Source organism: Onychomys torridus, chromosome 4, assembly GCF_903995425.1.
Source record: "Onychomys torridus chromosome 4, mOncTor1.1, whole genome shotgun sequence".
NCBI classification, from domain to species: Eukaryota; Metazoa; Chordata; class Mammalia; order Rodentia; family Cricetidae; genus Onychomys; species Onychomys torridus.
Window position 1 is genome coordinate 147886241 of NC_050446.1, and position 18082 is coordinate 147904322.

The 18082-nt window shown below is 42.7% G+C and overlaps 1 protein-coding gene across 1 annotated transcript in view; it reads right to left on the reverse strand.

Annotated features, from left to right (window-relative positions):
* The window catches only part of Cfap61 (cilia and flagella associated protein 61), a 295900-nt gene that overhangs the window by 207535 nt on the left and 70283 nt on the right, over positions 1–18082 (reverse strand). Inside the window, exons 10-13 of the mRNA XM_036186271.1 lie at positions 15398–15472; positions 10912–11093; positions 9332–9371; positions 5740–5879 (exon numbers count right to left, since the gene is read on the reverse strand). Of these exons, the coding sequence (XP_036042164.1) occupies positions 5740–5879; positions 9332–9371; positions 10912–11093; positions 15398–15472 (437 nt within the window). The remainder of the gene's footprint in view (positions 1–5739; positions 5880–9331; positions 9372–10911; positions 11094–15397; positions 15473–18082) is intronic.

Below are 18082 nucleotides of genomic sequence, written 5' to 3' on the forward strand. Positions count from 1 at the left end.
GGCATGAAATAGATAAGAAGCCTGAGGCATTTTTGTTTGATCTGTATAAGCTGAAAAATTATCAAACAAATGAAAGAAAGGCTATGTTGTATCATGGAAAAAGAGAATCTTGGCCCATGAACCAGTTTACAGACATAAAACCCCTTAGATGAATGGAAGGTCATGCTCCCCTGAGGAAAGATCTTGATAAAATGCCTAGGAGTTTTACAGTTAGCCTTTCTCTAGCCCTTCCCCCAGAGGGACCTATGGCATATAACAAGTGTACCTGAATGCTGGGGGAAAGGAAACAATCGGACTTCCCAGAGTCTGTTAGATACAGTTCTGAATTGACTCTGATTCTTGGAGACCCCCAAGAAACATAAGCCCCTACTTCAGTTAAAGTAGGGGCTTATGGAGGTTGGGCGATTTGTGGAGTTTTGGCTGAAGTCTGACTCACAGTAGGTCCAGTGGATCCCCAAACTCATCCTGTGGTTATTTCCCCAGTCCCAGAATGTATAATTGAGATAGATACATTTAGAATTTGGCAGGATTTCCATATTAGTTCCTCGATCTGTGGATGGAGGAAAGGCCAAATGGAAGCCTTTAGAGACACCTCTGCCAGGAAAAATAGTGAATCAAAAAACAGTATCGCATCCCTGGAGAAACAGCAGAAATTTGTGCCACCATGGAGGACTTGAAAGATGCAGAGGGTGGTGCTTTCCACAACATCTCCTTTTAACTCCTGTCTGGCCAGCACCAAAGAGTTGAAAACTCAGTCAAGTAGTAGTTCCAACTGCAGCTGCTACACCAGAGATGGTGTCCATCTTAGGCAGACTGGCACATCTCCTGGTACATAGTATGCAGCCATTGATCTAGCAAATGCCTTTCTCTTCAGACCTGTCCATAAGGACCACCAGAAGCAATTTGCTTTCAGCTGGCAGGGCCAGCAGTATACCTTTACAGTTTTACTTCCAAGATATATGAACTCTCCAGCACTGTGTCATGACTTAGTTTGAAGGGATCTTGATCATCTGTCTTTTTCACAAAATATCATATGAATTCAGTATACTGATGACATTATGCTGATTGGACCAAGTGAGCAGGAGGCAGCAACCACATTGGACCCATTGGTAACACATATGTGTATCATAGGATGGGAAATAAATCCAACTGAAATTCAAGGGCCTTCTATCTCAGTGAAATTCTTACAAGTCTAGTGGTATGGGGCATGCAGAGATATTCCTCCTAAGGTGGAGGACAAATGATGTACCTGTCCCCTCTCACCACCAAGAAAGAAGCATGTTTAGGGGCCTATTTGGATTTTGGAGACAACACATTCCTCACTTGGGTGTGTTACTCAAGCCCATAGAGCAAGTAGCTTGGAAAGCTACTGGCTTTGTGTAGTGTCTGGACCAGGAGAAGGTCCTTCAGCAGGTCCAGACTGCTGTGCAAGCTGCTCTACCACTTGGACCATTATAATCCGGCAGACCTGATAGCACCTGAGTAGTGACAAACAGGGAAGCTGTTAGGAGCATTAGGCAAACCCCTACAGGTAAATCACAGAAGTGACCTTAGGGATTTTAGAGCAAAGCTCTACCATTATCTGCAAACTATTCCCCCTTCAAAAAACAGCTTAGACTACCACTGGGAGCCTGCGTGGAAATGGAACCATTTGACAACAGGTCATCAAGTTACCATGTGACCTGAGCTGCCATCATGAGCTGTGTTTTATTTGACCTATAAAGTCATCAATTAGGACGCTGCACAGCAGCAATCCATTATCAAATGGAAGTGGTATATATGTGATCAGGCTTGATCATGTCTTCAAGGCACAATCAAATTACATGAAGAAGCTTCCCAAATGCCTGTGGTTTCTACTCCATTTACAATGCCATCTGCTGCCATGCACACACCTACTGCCTCATGGGGTATGCCTTGTGACCAGTTGACTAAGGAAAAGAAGACTAGGGCCTCGTTCACTGATGTGTCTGCACATTATTCAGCATCACCCAGAAGTGGACAACTGCAGCATTACAACAACTTTCTGGAACAACCCTGATAGACACTGGTGAAGGGAAATCTTCACAGTGGGCAGAACTTCGGGCAATACACATGGCCATACATTTTATCTGGAAGGGGCAATGGCTAGATGTGCAACTGTCCACTGATTTATGGGCTGTAGCCAATGGATGGTCAGGGATTTGAGGAGAGTATGACTGGAAAATTAGTGAGAAAGACATCTGGGGAAGAAGTATGTGGATAGGTATCTCCAAATGGGCATAGGATGTGAAGATACTTGTATCCCATGTCAATGCTGATCAAAAGATGACTTCAGCTGAGAAGGAGTTCAATAATCAAGTAGACAGGATGGCTCATTCTGTGGACAGTCAGACTCTTTCCCCAGCCATCCCTGTCATTGCCCAATGGACACATGAACAAAGTGGCCATGATGGCAGAGATACGAGTTATACATGGGATCCACAGCATGGACATTCACTCACCAAGGCTAACATGGCTACAGCTGCTGCTGAGTGCTAGATCTGCCAATAGCAGAGACCAACACTGAGCCTTAGATATGATACCATTCACTGGGTTGACCAGCCAGCAACCTAGTAGCAGGTTGACTACATTGGACTACTTCCTCCATGGTTTGTCCATACTGGAATAGATACTTATTCTGGTTATGGATTTGTATTTCCTGCATGTAATGCTTCTGCAAAAATCACCGTTCATGGACTTGCAGAATGTCTTATCCACCAACATGGTATTCCACACAGAAGCCATGGACATGGCTTCTGACCAAGGAACTCATTTCACAGACAGAGAAGTGCGGCAGTGGGCCCACAATCATGGAATCCACTGGTCTTACCTCCATCCTGAAGCAACTGATCTCATAGAAAAACAGAATGATCTTTTGAAGACACAATTACAGAGACAATTGGGTGACAGCCACCTGGAAGACTGGGGCAGGGTTCTCCAGAAGGCAGTATATGCTTTGAATCAGTGTCCAATACATAGTACAGTTTCTCCCATGGCCAAAGGTCCAGGAATCAAAGGATAGAAAAGGAAATAGTTCCATTATCACCCAGTAGGAAAATTTTTGCCTCCTGTGCCCATGACCTTAAGTTCTCTTGGCCTAGAAGTTTTGGTTTTGGAGTGGGAAGCACTCCTGCCAAGAGCCACAACAAACATTCCATTGAACTGGAATCTCTGACTTTTCCCTGGCTACTTTGCGCTTCTGATGCTCTTATGCCAACAGGGTAAGAAAGGAATAACAGTGTTAAGAGGAGTGATTGATCCAGATTACCAAGGGGAAATTGTATTGTTTCTCCACAATAAAGGTAAGAAAGATTGTCTTTCTTAAAGGTAAGAAAGAATGCAGGAGATCCTTTAGGGCACCTGTTGGTGCTGCCATGTCCTATGATTAAAGCCAATGAGAGACTGCAGCAACCTAATCCGGGCAGGATGACAAGGGGCACAGACCCTTCAGGAATGAAGATATGGGTCACTCCTCCAGGAAAAGAGTCAAGATCTACTGAGGGTGAAGCAAATATAGAATGAGAAGTAGAGGGTAGTTATAAATACCAGCTAAGTTCATTTGGCCAGTTACAGGATGAGAATTATAAGTGACATGAGTGCTTCTGTCATATTTTGTTAAAAATGTGATTGTACAGATATTTGTATTTTCTTTCCTTGATTTCTTTATCATGTAATATAACATGAATTAAGATAATATCAGTGGTTGTCATATTTAAGCTTTGAGATACCAAAAGAATGTCCCTCAAGGGACATCATCACCTACTCTAAAAATTATAATGCATTCATGGTTGTTTGAGGGATAGTTATATCATATCAGGCATATTATGACAAGGTTATTGTTTTCATTTGGAAATTAAGCATTACATAAGGAGATAAGATTGTATGTAAAGTTGACAAGGGGTAGACTGAGATGGCTATTCTTGGCTTTCAACTTGACTACATCTGGAATTAACTAAAACATAAGTATCTGGGTATACCTCTGAGAGATTTTTTTTTCTTAATTAAATCATTTGAAGTGGGAAGACTCACTTTTTAATCCCAATTTTCTGAGGTGGAATGATCCACCTTCTGTTGGCAGCCTATGGAAAAAGGAATCTCTCTCTCTCTCTCTCTCTCTCTCTCTCTCTCTCTCTCACACACACACACACACACACACACACACACACACACACACACACACACTTGTTTGCCCTCACTCTTTCTGGTAAGTCCGTTCCTTCTCTAGAGACTACTTCTCTGGGACTCTGGCATATACTACAGACCTGTTGACATCCAGTCTTGTGTATTGAACAACTACTAAATTCTTGGACTTTCTGTTGGTAGACAGCTATTGTTGGACTAGCAGGACCACAGCCTGTAAACCACTCTAATACATCCTTTTCCATCAGTTGTGTTCCTCTAGAGAACCCTGACTGATAGGGATGCTCCAGGCTGATGGGGGAAGAATTGTCATCAACATCCTGTTCAGTGTTGGACCCTGCATGTTATACTGTCTACATGCTGGACAGGAAAGGTCTGCCAGTGCCACAGTGACACCACTACTATGGGGACAAAGAACTGTTCTCTGATTGGCTTTAAGGCCCACTTTACAGGAGGCGACTAATGTCCGGCACTGGAAGCCAGGGAAACTCCATGGCTGTAGAGATAATAGGCCCCCATGGGAAATCAACTGCGACTTCATTAAACAGATGTGATGCGCCTGTCATTTCTACTTACACCCACAAAATACTGTTACTCTCATGAAGAGATACTTCTTTCTCGGTGGGTAATACTTATGGCCATGACTCTAACAGCTGAGAATAAGTGAGTACTACTAAAGTATAGTGGGTCACTGCTCAACCATAAATGGAAGAAAATAGTAAGACATCTCTATCACCCTTTCCAAGACACAGGGAACATTTTCAAATAAGGCAAAGAAAGAAAGATCCTGGGGAAGAAGTGGAGTGTTGTTATTCCCCATGAGAAAAGAAGGGAGCTCATAAGATTCAGCTATGGAAACATACTAGACTCATAAAGCTGGTACTCAGAAAGGGAGAAGATCCACAAGGCTCCTTCCCAAGGTTATATAAGCCATGAATAATAGCTGGGAGAGAAGAGAGTATTTTGGAAGAGCTGGCTACAGGCTGAGCAGAAACTCTAGGAACACAGCTTTTGAGTCATCACCACGCCAGTTGGGCTTTTCAGTGACGCAATGGGCTCTGAGTCACTCACGTCTCTGTGAGTAACTCCTAACCTATGTTCCTGGAAATAACCCATGTGGACGCATTGCCACAAGCTAGATTTTGGAGATCATTTCTTTGGTCTGCTGTTGATGTCATATCTGGGATGAACAGACACAGATTAGTACTTTTTGTTGCTATGATAAAATACTATGGTTAAAAATAAATCATGGAAGAAAAAGTTTATTTTGACTTACAGTTCCATACGGGAGGGTCCACAATGGCACATGAGGCATGGAAGCTGTGAGGTAACATCTTCAACCACGTGCAGACAGAGTACAGACTAGAAGTAGGGCAGGGCTACAGACTCCCAAACTTGCCCCTAGTGACATGCTTCCTCCAGCAAGTCTCTTCTAAAGGTTCCATGGCCTCCTCCAAACAGCACCCCCTCCCGAAGACTAAGTGATCTAATACCTGAGCCTATGGAGGACATCTGTCATTCAAACCAGCACATCACATAATCATTCTCCCAGGAAGTCACACAACATATGAGTTCATTTACCTGAGCAATCCGGCTCGATGGAACACATAGAGATCATGCTCCAGCGTGCAATTGTTGAATGGGACGACCTTCACAAAGTTCTGGATGAGGACAAACTCAGGTGTGAGATGGGGCACAGATATCAAACAGAAGTTCTTATGCTAAAAAAAAATCAACAGGACATATAATGATATTTTATTTGTATTGAAATGTGATTTTATTTGTATGTTAATAAAGTTGCCTTGGGGTCAGAGCAAGCCATAGCAGAAGCTGGGCAGTGGTGGTACACACCTTCCATCCCAGCACTTGGGAGGCAGAGCTAGGCAGGATCTCTGTGTGTTCAAGGACACAGCCAGCATGGAGACACACGCCTATAATCTCAATACCAACCATAGAAGACCTGGAGGTCTGTACAGACAGGCGGTGATGAGGAGGTCATGTGGCTGGGTTTACAACCAATGAGAAAGCAGAACAGAAAGTCTATAAAAAGAAAACACACACAGAAGTAGGTCTCTTGCAGAGAGGAAAGAAAGCAGAAGCAGTGAAGGGTAAGGTTTTCAGCTCTTGCTCTGACCTCGCGACTTTTAACTCTGCAATTGGCTGTGTTTCTTATTTAACAAGATGGTTACATCTACAAGGACATTTGGAGAGCATGAAGCTGTTTATTATTAAACAAATTCATGCTATAAAATACTATGGGAAATAGAAGTGAAACAAAGCACAAGTTGCAATTTTCTACCGTTTGGAGAGTCAGTGATAAAACTCATGGAGCCAAGCAACTAGGAGAAGATGGAGAAGACATCAGTAAAGCTGACTGCAAACAGAACAAATGACTGTAATGTAGAGTGGCCCATTCAGAGGCAATCTTTTACAGAAGCAGATTCTTATTGTTGCAGCTGCTTTGAGCTTCACTATGCAGCCAAACCTGGCCTCTAAGTCATAACTCATATCCTTCTGCCTCAGCTTCCCAAATTCTGGGATTACAGGTTTTGAGGTATGTGCTACCACATTCAACTCCTTAGCACTTGATCTCACTGATTTGTTTAATTTTACAGCTCTGGAGATTGTACCCAGAGCCTGGTATATGCTGGGCAAGAATTCTACCACTGAGCCTTCTCACCAAGAACTCTACCACTGAGGCACCTCACTAGCCTTTGTTTAGTACCTTTTTCTTTTTATTTTTAATTTTGATTAAAGTTTCACTAGTTGCCCTGGCTGGCCTTAAACTTCTATTTATAGTCCATGCATGTCTTGAACTCACACTCCTCTTTCTTCAGCCTTCTGGGTTTCTGGATTATAGGCCTGTGCTACAAAACCTGGCATAGATTTTTAAACTAAGAACATTCGAATTTAGGAATTCAGCTTTATCAGTGAGTAATTGAGACAGCATAATATCATAACAAGGGCCTTGAACTTAAGAAATGAGATTTATAGAAGCCTTGGCCTCTCCTCTGAAAAACATGGGTGGTACTCCAGGCCTTCTGCCTGTAAAGCCCTTTGGTTATACACGAATCCTTTGTCATGACATCATCTTTTTGAGGTGATCATCAAAAGACAATCATGAACCCCAGAAGACACAGGAGAATCGGCAAGTCCTGACAGATGCCATTTACCTTTCTAGACCTTGCTGTCCCAGACAGCAGCCAGTGGTCACATGTAACCAGTGAGAGTTTGCATTGTAGCTGGTGTAACTGAGAAACTGAAATCTTAATTTAATATTACTTAATTAAATCTCATTAATTTAAATTTTAGACTAGCACCAAATTTCATTGGTTGAACAGCTTTTCAATTGTGTGGGAGTCATGTCAATCTATCCACCCTAACTGGAATATACAAAGTTTCTTATCCAACTGCAAATCTCATGAGACCTAACAGAATTAAGTACTGCTGATAGAAATTCAGTTCTTATACTGAGGTATGCTGCAATCTAAAAACACCATACTTTAAGGCTTACTATGAGATGGAGAATATGAAACAGTTCATTAGCAGTGTTGACATTGACTGTGTGCTGCAATGGCTGCATCTGAGACACTGAAGTGGGTGAGATGTGTTATTAGCCGGGGCTGCATTTCTTCCTCTTTACTCTTTGTTTGAGCGGCAACTGGAACATTCACTCCAGTGTCTAGGACTGCACAGCTCGAGGCTGTCTGTGTTCCTCGAAGCCACTTGATCCTGCCCCAGGTCCCCACAGAAGCAGCCTGCTCTTCCCAGAGCTAATTTGTCCCTCTGGGACTTCGCCTCCTCTTGAACCCTGTGAAGGTATTACTTGGGCTAATCCAAGGCCCTTGGGACATTTTGCAGCCCCAAGGAGTGAGTCATTATTTGACCTTATCTTCCTGCTTTCTAGCAAAATAACACTGCTTCTTTCAGAGCGACTGTAGAATCACAATGCTGAGCTACTCAAGCTGAAAATAAGAACTGGGTGCCAAGTCTCGGTGGGTTTCCTCGGGGAGGAGGGTACTGATGATAATGAGTCGCTTCAGCTTGGATTTGAGGGATTAAGGGTGAAGTAATGAAAGTATTTTGTTCCTGTATCCTTATATCCCCAAGTCAAATAGAGTCAAAATGTAAACAGGTCTTCTGCCCATTAAAATCCAGTCTTACTTTTAGAATGTGGATGTTAAAATAGGAATGAAGCTCAGTGAAATGTCTTTAAGGCATCTTTGAGGGGACCAGCTTTGAAAATTCTTTGTTAGGGTTAATCCACATTGCTTTTTTATGAGCTTTGGAAATGCCTTAAAAATCAATTTAAAGAAACCACAGTGGAGAATACATTGCCCTATTCTAAGGCTTTTTGGTTCTGAAAAAAATGAGAAAGTAAAATCTAAGATCACATAATAATTAAACTGTATTTATTTTTTGCCTCAATACAACAAGTAGAAAGGACATATGAAGCAGCAGATACTCTGCTTGAAGTCTGCCCATTGCAAAGTACACCTGTACATGTAACAGTACAGCTAAGCATCAGAAAGGTCCTTCTGAAGACTTGCTGTATCCCTTATAGTTGTCCTCCACCTCCTTTCCTTCCAATGGTAAGCTGGTGGCTAGGAGCCCCACCCCAGACAACCATGGGACAATGGATAGGCTCTGAGTCCTAAAGATGGAGGAGTATGTGTGCACTTTGATCTCAGACTCGATGCCACATGGGCTGAGCCCCTTCTACATGCCAGCCACCATGTCAGGCCCCAGGAATGAGTAGGGAAGAGATGCCAACCTGGAGGTCGACCACAAGTTTCCTCTTTCCCACCTGCTACAAAGCAGTATATTGATGCCAGGACAGTTTGAGCCAACATAAACCAGAAGATAATCCAATAATCTAAGGTACTAAGGATTCCTAACTGCTGGCATTCTTATATGCGACTGTGAATTATTTAATCAGAACAAAACACGGGACTGCTGTCTCTAAAAGAAATGATCGCACAACAGACACATTACTGAAAAATGACCATAGTTTCTATTTTTAAGAGTTCATGACACACCAACTGACTGTCTTTTCAGAACAGGGAAGCAGTTCAAGACTCAATATTCACAGCATTTTAAATGCCTGGACAATATTCTTCTATAACTTAACTACAAAACCAATTACCTTACTCAAAATTCAACATGTACTCACAGGGAAAAGACTGAAAACAAAACTCATAAAATCCAGGGACCTGTAAACAAGACAGTGAACAGCATCACTGGATTGCACGTGAATGTAGCATCATGCATGAGACAGTTCATTATGTACCCGAGCCCCTTCCAGCAAGTCGCTAGCCCCTTGAGTCTAATCACTTGTATACGCCACACTCTGCATAGAGCAGCAACCTTGAAGTCTCTTTGGACACTTTCACAGTGACCAGTAATATCTGTGCAATTTAAAGCCAGCACTAATGAGGGTCATTCTGTAGGCACAATCTTCCCCTTTCTTCTTGTAAGGGTTAAGGAGAGACCTGGCTGTGTGATAGGCTATTTTCATCCTTTTTACTTTTATCTGCAAAGTTTTCTAAATAGCCACATTTGTACTTTCAGAGGCAAATTATAAATTGTCATCAAACTAAATAAAAAAACCACTGTCTAGGCAAAATTTTATCTAAAAACATAGAGAAAATAAGCATAAAACAAATATAAAAGGTCATTCCAGGCTCTCTTTAGTCTGCACTGTAATATAGAAAGATTTCCCTTTTCAACCTCCACGAGCTCCTTAAAAGTTGAACATTTAATATTAAAAACCATACTTCTAGATGTTAAAAGGTGTGGGGCTATTTTTAAATGCACCCACTAAAAAGGAAATGACCAGAACTGTCTGTGGTTACCTCAAAGGTGCTATACAATCTTCCGCTCTATCAAAATGTGCACATATTTTCCTCTTCAAAGTATTTAGTGGATAACGTTGTGGTATGTGATTGCTGAAGGAGATGCTGAATTCGGGCATCTGGCAGTGGTCCCTGTTCAGACTGAGAAAGCAGGGGCCACAAGCATGGCACACATAGGTGCTCTTGAGGGACAGGAAGTGGTAGGCAGGCTTTGTCTGCCAGATGCCATGCCTCCTTCTTCCAGTAGCTTTCCTGAATTGTAGGGTGTTCCTTTACCCCTTCTCATAGCTTACATTTTGGTGTGTCTCCTGTTCCAGATTAAGGGTGGAGAACAAGGCAACAGGCTGAAGGCTGGAGGACCTTCCCCGGCTCAGGGATGAGCACCGAGTCACCCAGTCCTCTTTAAATTTTGGCTGGAAATCTCAGCCAAGACCAGAAAGCCTGCTGTGGGACTCTAATGTAGACCTGGGACTGTCCCTATCTTCTGAGACTGGTGCCAACAGCAGGGAGCCCGGGTAAACTGAGTCCTGCCACTGGACTTACTCTCAGTTGTCTCAGCCTTATTTCAAATAGATTTTTTGTTACCTGCACCCAAACGCAGTACAGATTCAAAGACTTGGAGACCTGCACACTGTATCAAATGGAAACAGTATGTGGCTACACAACAGGGATTTTCAGATCTTCAACTGTGGTACAGGTGAAGCAGAACTGGCCACAGATTTTTGTCCCATTCTGTAGGTCTTACCCAATTTATGGACTAGAATCTCTGGATAGGGTCCAGGAATCTGTTGTTTTAAGGTTCCCAGGATATGGAGCCTGGTTTAAAGACCACATACTCTGAAAAACTATTGCCTAAGAAGTTCTTAGCACAACAGACAAATTGGAGATCAGTACTTGCCTTGCCTCATATTTCTCATCAATACAAAAGAGCTGAATACAAAACGCAGCAGATTCTCCCAGGTAGATGGGGCGGAAGTGGGAGGATTCCTCCGGGAACAGGAAGGATGGCAGGGAGCTCTCACTGCTCAAAGTGAGGTCCTCGTCAGCCATGGAAAGCACACTGAGCTTCTGGTCCACATCCTAGAGCGAGGAGAGAGGGGCAAGCGGGGGACCGCTGAGCTTCAACAGGCTAGTGGTTACACTGTCTCTGCATGTCCTATTCCTATGATGCCTGTGACTGTCTCCTCGGAAACAAACCATCCCAAGAGGGTCCATCTGAAGACCTTCCTAATGAGTTTCAAATGTTCTCACACAAAGGCCAGAAAATAAATACTTTAATTGTTCCACTGGGTAAAGATTAGCGTGGTGGTATGGTATTATACATATTAACACCGTCAGCAAGTGAGTTCAGTCTTGAAAACTGGTTTCTTTAGCATTTTGTGGTACTCAAATTTCTGGACCTTTAGAATGTTCAGGTGATTCTGGGAAGGAGGAGATGGAGCTCAGAAAGGTCCACTTGACCTCAGCCACCAGGTAAGTTAATACTGGGGACATCCACTCCCATTTGGGAGGTTAAACTTGATTCATTCTGAGCTTCTTCTGGAATTTTTATTAACCAAAGTAACACAAGCATATCGTCAAAATACTAGTAGTAAAGAAAAGCAGCTGCCCCTCCCCACACCTCCCTACCATCCCATCAGGTATCACCTTTAACCCTTTTGTTTCTTGGGGTATTTATCTCTATTTCTGAAAAACATGCTTATGCTATTTTTTCTTAATTCATCAATTTAATTTTTTTTCTTATTGAACACTGAAATAATGGATACATTTAGGCCACTTCCACCATTCCTTGCCTGCATTCTGTCCCCACAGTATAATTAAATTATATTTCTCATTGCATCAGTATTGACAATGTTACAATATATTGTAGATTGCAGAATATATTGTTATATTATTACATATGTTAGGATACATTGTTGCCACCATGAACAAAGTAGTATAACATAACTCCATTCTCATTTGTATACTTTATTTTTATTTCCTTGGTTTCTAAATTTTTTCATGTTTTGTAAAATTTGAGAAGTGTTGGTCAAATGTTTTCTAAGCAATCAGATCTAGGAAATAATCAGATCTATGAGTGTTCCTGTTTCTCTCACTTGCCTATTCAGGACTTGGGACTTGTAATGGTTTGAAAGGAAAATGTCCCTCCAGGATCAGGCATTTAAAACTCAGGACACACTTGGAGATACTGTTTGTAAAGGTTTAGGAGGTGTAGCTTGCTGGTGGAACTATATCACTGGGGGCGGGCTTTGAGAACATCCAGTCTTGCCCAACTTCCTGTTTATTCTCACTACTTCCTGCTTCCTGTTAAAGAAGTGATCTCTCAGCTGCCTGCTCCTGCCGCTGCGCCTGCTACTTCCTGTCATGTCTCCCCACCATGGTGGCCCTCTAGCCCTCTGGAACTGGATGCCCAAATAAACTCTTTTGGTCACAGTGTTTTATCAGAGTAACAGAAAAGTTACTAATACAAAGCTCTCCCAGCCTACAGTTCTAACCTGCAGGAGAGACTGGGGCTGGAAAACAGTGGCCCTCAAAAAGTGTGTCTGAATCCCCAGAACCTGAGGACAGGTACCTCACAGGGACAGGGGACCTTGCAAATGCCACTAAACTGAGGATTTTGAGAAGACCATCCTGATGTATTCAAATGGATATGATAAAATGACAACAGTATGCTCACATTGGGGTAGGGAGGTGCACACTTGTGGCCTGAAGATACAGGAAGAGGGCAAAGGGCAAGAAATGCATATGCCCTCCGGACACTGGCAGGGTAAGGGAACAGAGTCTCCCCTAGATCCCTCAGAAATAACCCTCCACCTACACTTAGAGGCTTAGTGCACTGAGACCTGTCAGGGAATTCTGATCTCTAGGCCTGGGAGCCGACAGGCACAATTGTTTTAAGCCACCAAGTTGTGGTAATTGATTAGAGCAGCGACAGAATACTCCAACAAACACCTGGCTTCTGGCTTGCAGGAGCAGCTGGGGCTCCTTCATCTGAAATGGAGAACTGCACTTTATCCACAGCCCTTCCCCATCAGACAGCCTAGCGGAACTTAAGAGTCATGTTTTCCTGGTTTCTCCAGGGAATACTTACCTGGTCATTTCGCTGGTGGCTGGTCAGCTATGTAGTGTGTGCAGGGAATTTGGGGTCAGGCTAGTCCGTACCAGGCTGCCAGACAGACCTCTGTGCACAGCTTCCTTCCTTACCTGCCCTCAGCAGATCCCCCAAGCCCTTGTGGAGAGTTCACACCACTTTTACTAGTCCCCTCTCTCAGGTCTGCTAAGCCAGTGCAAACTCCTTCATCGATTTTCTTGATTGTAAATATTTTTAAAGTGCTTCTCTTCCAATAACTCCCTTCCAGCCTGCTGTCTCTGTGGGTGTGTGCCCTTTTCACTTCTTCTTCACTGTCATTTCAGTGTCGTCCCCACCCCCCAAGGGCCAGGAGATAAACATGGGAAATCGATATTCCTTGCTTACCTAGATGTCCTTGGGGGGTCTGACGGGTTCTAGCCCTCCCTTCCTATTGCATCCGTGTTTGGGTCTATAAAGTAGTGGCCTCCCTCTTAGGAATAATATTAGAGAGAAAACTGTCACCTCCCACTGAATCTCTACTCTCCTGCCTGGGGCATCAGAGCATGTCTTAGTGTGGGCTCCTCAGAGGCAAGCCTAAGCTCTGGGGCTCAGCAGCTCCCAAGAACCTCCAGGTAGAGAGAAAGGAAGCGAGGCAAGGAAGAGAAGGTCACCAACACAGGCCTTTCAAGGGGGGGCTTTCCACCATGGACTCCATCCTGAGTCAGAGCTGGGCACCTTTAGCCCTCTTCTTGGGGTGCTGAGGGACACTAAGTGACAGAGGGCGGAGGGTGGAGGTCCAGCAGCAAATGCAAAGTGGACCTGCCCCCATACAGCGCCATCTCCGGCTGACCACATCCTGCTGCCCCGCCCCCACTCTTGCTTGCAGCTAGCACAGCACCCAGTCTCCCACCCTGCAGACAGCCTGGAGGACAGGCCTTGAGATCATTAGTGCTTTAGTCCCAGCCCATGCTCCGGTTCAGGGCTAGCCAGAAGAAAGTGGCACTCCTCTCCTAGCAAACTCCTGGGTTGGTCAGTACCAGGGGATTAGACAGCAGGGGGTCTGGCCTTCTGACAGAGTTCTGATGGGCAGACACAACATTCAGTGTCACCAGGAGGCCCTCTGGTATCTGGGAGAGATTTAGCCTTGTTCTTGTCACTGCAATGGAAAGGGCAGATCCTGTCACTCTCCTACTCAGAAAAACTACAATGCCTTCCTCTGCCCCTTAGAAGGTCAGAACCCTGAGTAGGACCACAGGGCATTGGGATCTCAAGACTCCCCAGTTTATGGGCAAGAAACAGATGACACAAAGCATAAGAAGAACCAGTTTGTCAGAGGAGCAGTGTTAGGGTGTAAGTGGGATAAAGGAAAGTAACAAAGATGCCCTAAGGATAGCCAAAGAGGAAGATGGTGCCAAGTAAACCTAGGTTAACCAAATGAAGCTTGGCTTGAACCTGCAAGGAGAGGGCACTATTACAGGACCCTAAGAAGCACGTAAGTGTAACTGTAATTCTTGCTTGATAACTGTTCTATTAGATGTAATTTTATATGTTAAAGTTAAAACTTTCCTTTTTGGTTAGACCAAAAAGGGGAAGTGCTGTGGAATGTCTTACCATATGCTGTAAATATGTGTTGCTCTGATTGGTTGATAAAGCTGTTTGGCCTATGACAAGGCAGCTTAGAGGCAGGCGGGAAATCCAGGAGAGAGACAGGAAGAAAGGCAGAGGCAGAGGAGATGCCATCCCACCATCCAGGGAGTAGCATGTGATGGCACAGAGGCAAAACCACAGAACACATGGCAACATATAGATTAATAATAGAAATAGCCTGAGTTTAGTTATAAGAGCTAGCTAGCAAGAAAAAGTCTCTGTGTATTTACTTGTGTCTGAGCATCTGTAAGACTGGGCGGGACATAGGAAAACTTCCAGCTACACATAAGTGCACATACTAATAGGGTATGTACCTGGGCAGGTGTGTGCATATGATATATAACTGCATATATCACATGGTATGTAGCTGTGTGTATGTAGGGGGATGAACAGAACAGAGAAAAAGATGATTACTAAAATTGTTACAAACAATTGAAACACAAATAAAATATAACTTGCAGTCTGAGCTATGCAGAGGGTGTGAGATTAGGGATTAATTACTGTGGGGTCACAGTTACCCAGGGCTAACCCAAGGGCAACAGTAGCTATGCATTGGAGAGAGCCAGTGGAGGGCTAGAGGAGGAAAGGGCACACCAAGGCTGAAGGGGAAGGAGGGAAGCTCACCAGCCAGCAGGCAGCAAAGGCCCTGTACATGCACAAACCTTACCTGCATTTCATCAGACAATCTACTGAAGGTTCCTGATAGCATATCCTCGGATGAAGATTCTTCGCTTTCTTTCTCCTGCAGAGGACAGTGAAAAAACCTAAGAATCAACCAACCCATGGTGGTGAAGAACTCAAGCTCTACAGTGAGTAGCCAGTGTTTAGACCTCAGTGTCCCTGCTAATGGCTAGGAAGCATTGAGAAAGTGATGGAGGCCTTGTTTCCTCATCTGTTAAAAGGATACAAACCAGCATCCACCTCTCCACCTCGTAAGATTTGTTTAAAGGAGAGGGAAGAGGTAGATGGTAGACTGACAGATGCTCAGGACAGTACAGGCACCTCCTAATTCTCTCTAGATGTTAGTTGTTGACTCTATTATTCTGTGTAACCAAGCCTTTTTAAAAACCAGTTGTACTAAAGTATAATTAACATACAATAAACTGCATTCATTTACAATATGCCTTCTGTTGGGTGGTGGTGGTGCACACCTTTAATCCCAGCACTCCTGAGGCAGAGGCAGGTGGATCTTTGTGAGTTCGAGGCCAGCATGGTCTACAGAGCGAGATCCAGAAAAGGCTCAAAGCTATGCAGAGAAACCCTGTCTCGAAAAACATAAATAAATAAATAAATAAATAAATAAATAAATAAATAAATCAAAATATGCTTTCTGAGTTTTAACTTGTGTATATATCTATAAAAAGATTACCCTAGTCAAAATAATGAACATAGGCCTCATTTCCCTAAACTTTTGCATCTCTCTGTGCCCACTGCTTGCAGTCCTGGAAACAGGGAAACACTCATCTGTTCTTTGTCACCAGATTGGTCTCTGTTTCTTGGAATTGTGGGTATGCTTTTATTGGGAGAGGGGTTGGCTTCTATGTCTTTCGACATTAAAAAATTAAATCATCCATATTCTCAAACATCCTGGCAGTTTATTCCCTCATGTTGTTAAGTATGGTCCATGTGTGAATGAGCCACAATTCCTGCACACCTTCATCAAAATTTAGAATGCTTAATTTTTAAATTTTTGATCATCCTAATAATGCATGGTTGTGCCTAATTATAGTTTTAGTGTGCATTTATAATGACTTGGGGAAGTTGAATATCATTTCATTTAGATATTTTCTTCTGGGAAGTGTTCACTCCAATTCCATATTCATTTCTATCATGATGTTTTGTTTTGTTTGGATTGACCTTGACATCAGGACCATGTTACCTAAATACAAGAATTTTTAAATCTTGAAGCCAATTTGTTTCCATCATACAATTTGTTTCCTGACTACTAAGGGTCCTTTCTCTTTCTATATGAATTTTCTGTTTTAATTTCCATAGTATTCCTGCTAAATTTGGACTAGGGTCTTGCTGAATCTATAGAGCAATTTGGGAAACTGACATCTTGACAAATATCAAGTCTTCAAATCTATGAGTGAAGGATATCTCATTGGTTTATTTCTTTTTTCAGAATGGTTTAGCAGTTGTCAGTGGATGAATCTTAAACATCTTTTGTTAGACTTCTCTCCAAATATTTCCTATATTTTTACTATTCTAAATGGTATGTGTTTCTATTTCTGTTTGTGTGCTGCTGTTATATAAAGATATTAATAAACACCTATAAAAAGCTAATTTGCAGTGTCAACTTGACTGGCCTTAGACCAAGCTAGGAGGCTGTGATGGATCTTGCATGTCTGTGAAGGCATTTTGAGAGAAAATGAAGAGGGGAAGAACCCTGAAAATGTGGGTGGCACAGTCCCATGGGTTGGGTGTCCATATGCAATCAAAGGAGAAAGCCAGCAGAGAGTGAACATTCTTCTTTTCACTGCTTCTTGTCTACCAGAGAATCTTCTCTGCCACACACTCTTGCACCATTGGGGTTCTGCCTCTTAACAGGCCCAGAAACACAGAGCCAAGTGGCTATGGAATGAGTCCTCTGATACTGTGAGTCAAAACAATTCCTTCCACTCGTCAGCTGTTTCCATCAGGTATTGGGTCACAACAGCAAGAATGTAACTCATGCAAGACAAAATGATGTTTATTCATCAACATGTACACATTTTTGAAATTTGCTAAATAAGTACCAATGCTATAGCTGCTCTGTGTGTTTCCTACATAAATGATCATAACAAAATACTGATTCTTTTTTTCTCTTTCATATTTTTGTACACTGGCATTAGCCTATCAGTACAACATTGAATTGAGGTGGTAAGAGAACAAACTCAGAGAAAGAGAGTTCATCTGTCACCATTAAGTAACAAGTTAAATGTCTTTTTAAATATACTTTATCAAGTTAAATTCCCTGTTATACCTACTTTTCTGAAAGTTTTTAAGGGGAATGGATGCTAAATTTTCAAATTCCTTTTTTGGATTTATGAGGAAAATGTTTGTTTTTATTTGTTAATATAATAAAATATATTTATTGTTTTCATGTTTAGGCAGTCTTGTATTTCCAAAATAGATCATCTTAAATCATGACTATCATCCTTTTAAAAATATTGGCTTGGTTTGTGAAATTTTGTTTGAGACAGAATTTCATGCATCCCAGGCTAGCCTATAACTCTGTATCTATCTCAAGCTTGTTTTGAACTTGTGCTTCTGACCCCACCTCCTAAGTACTAGGATTAGATCCATGTACTGCCATGCTTGACCACTTGACCCTATACCTCAAACAGTGAAATAACTTTATAACTTCACT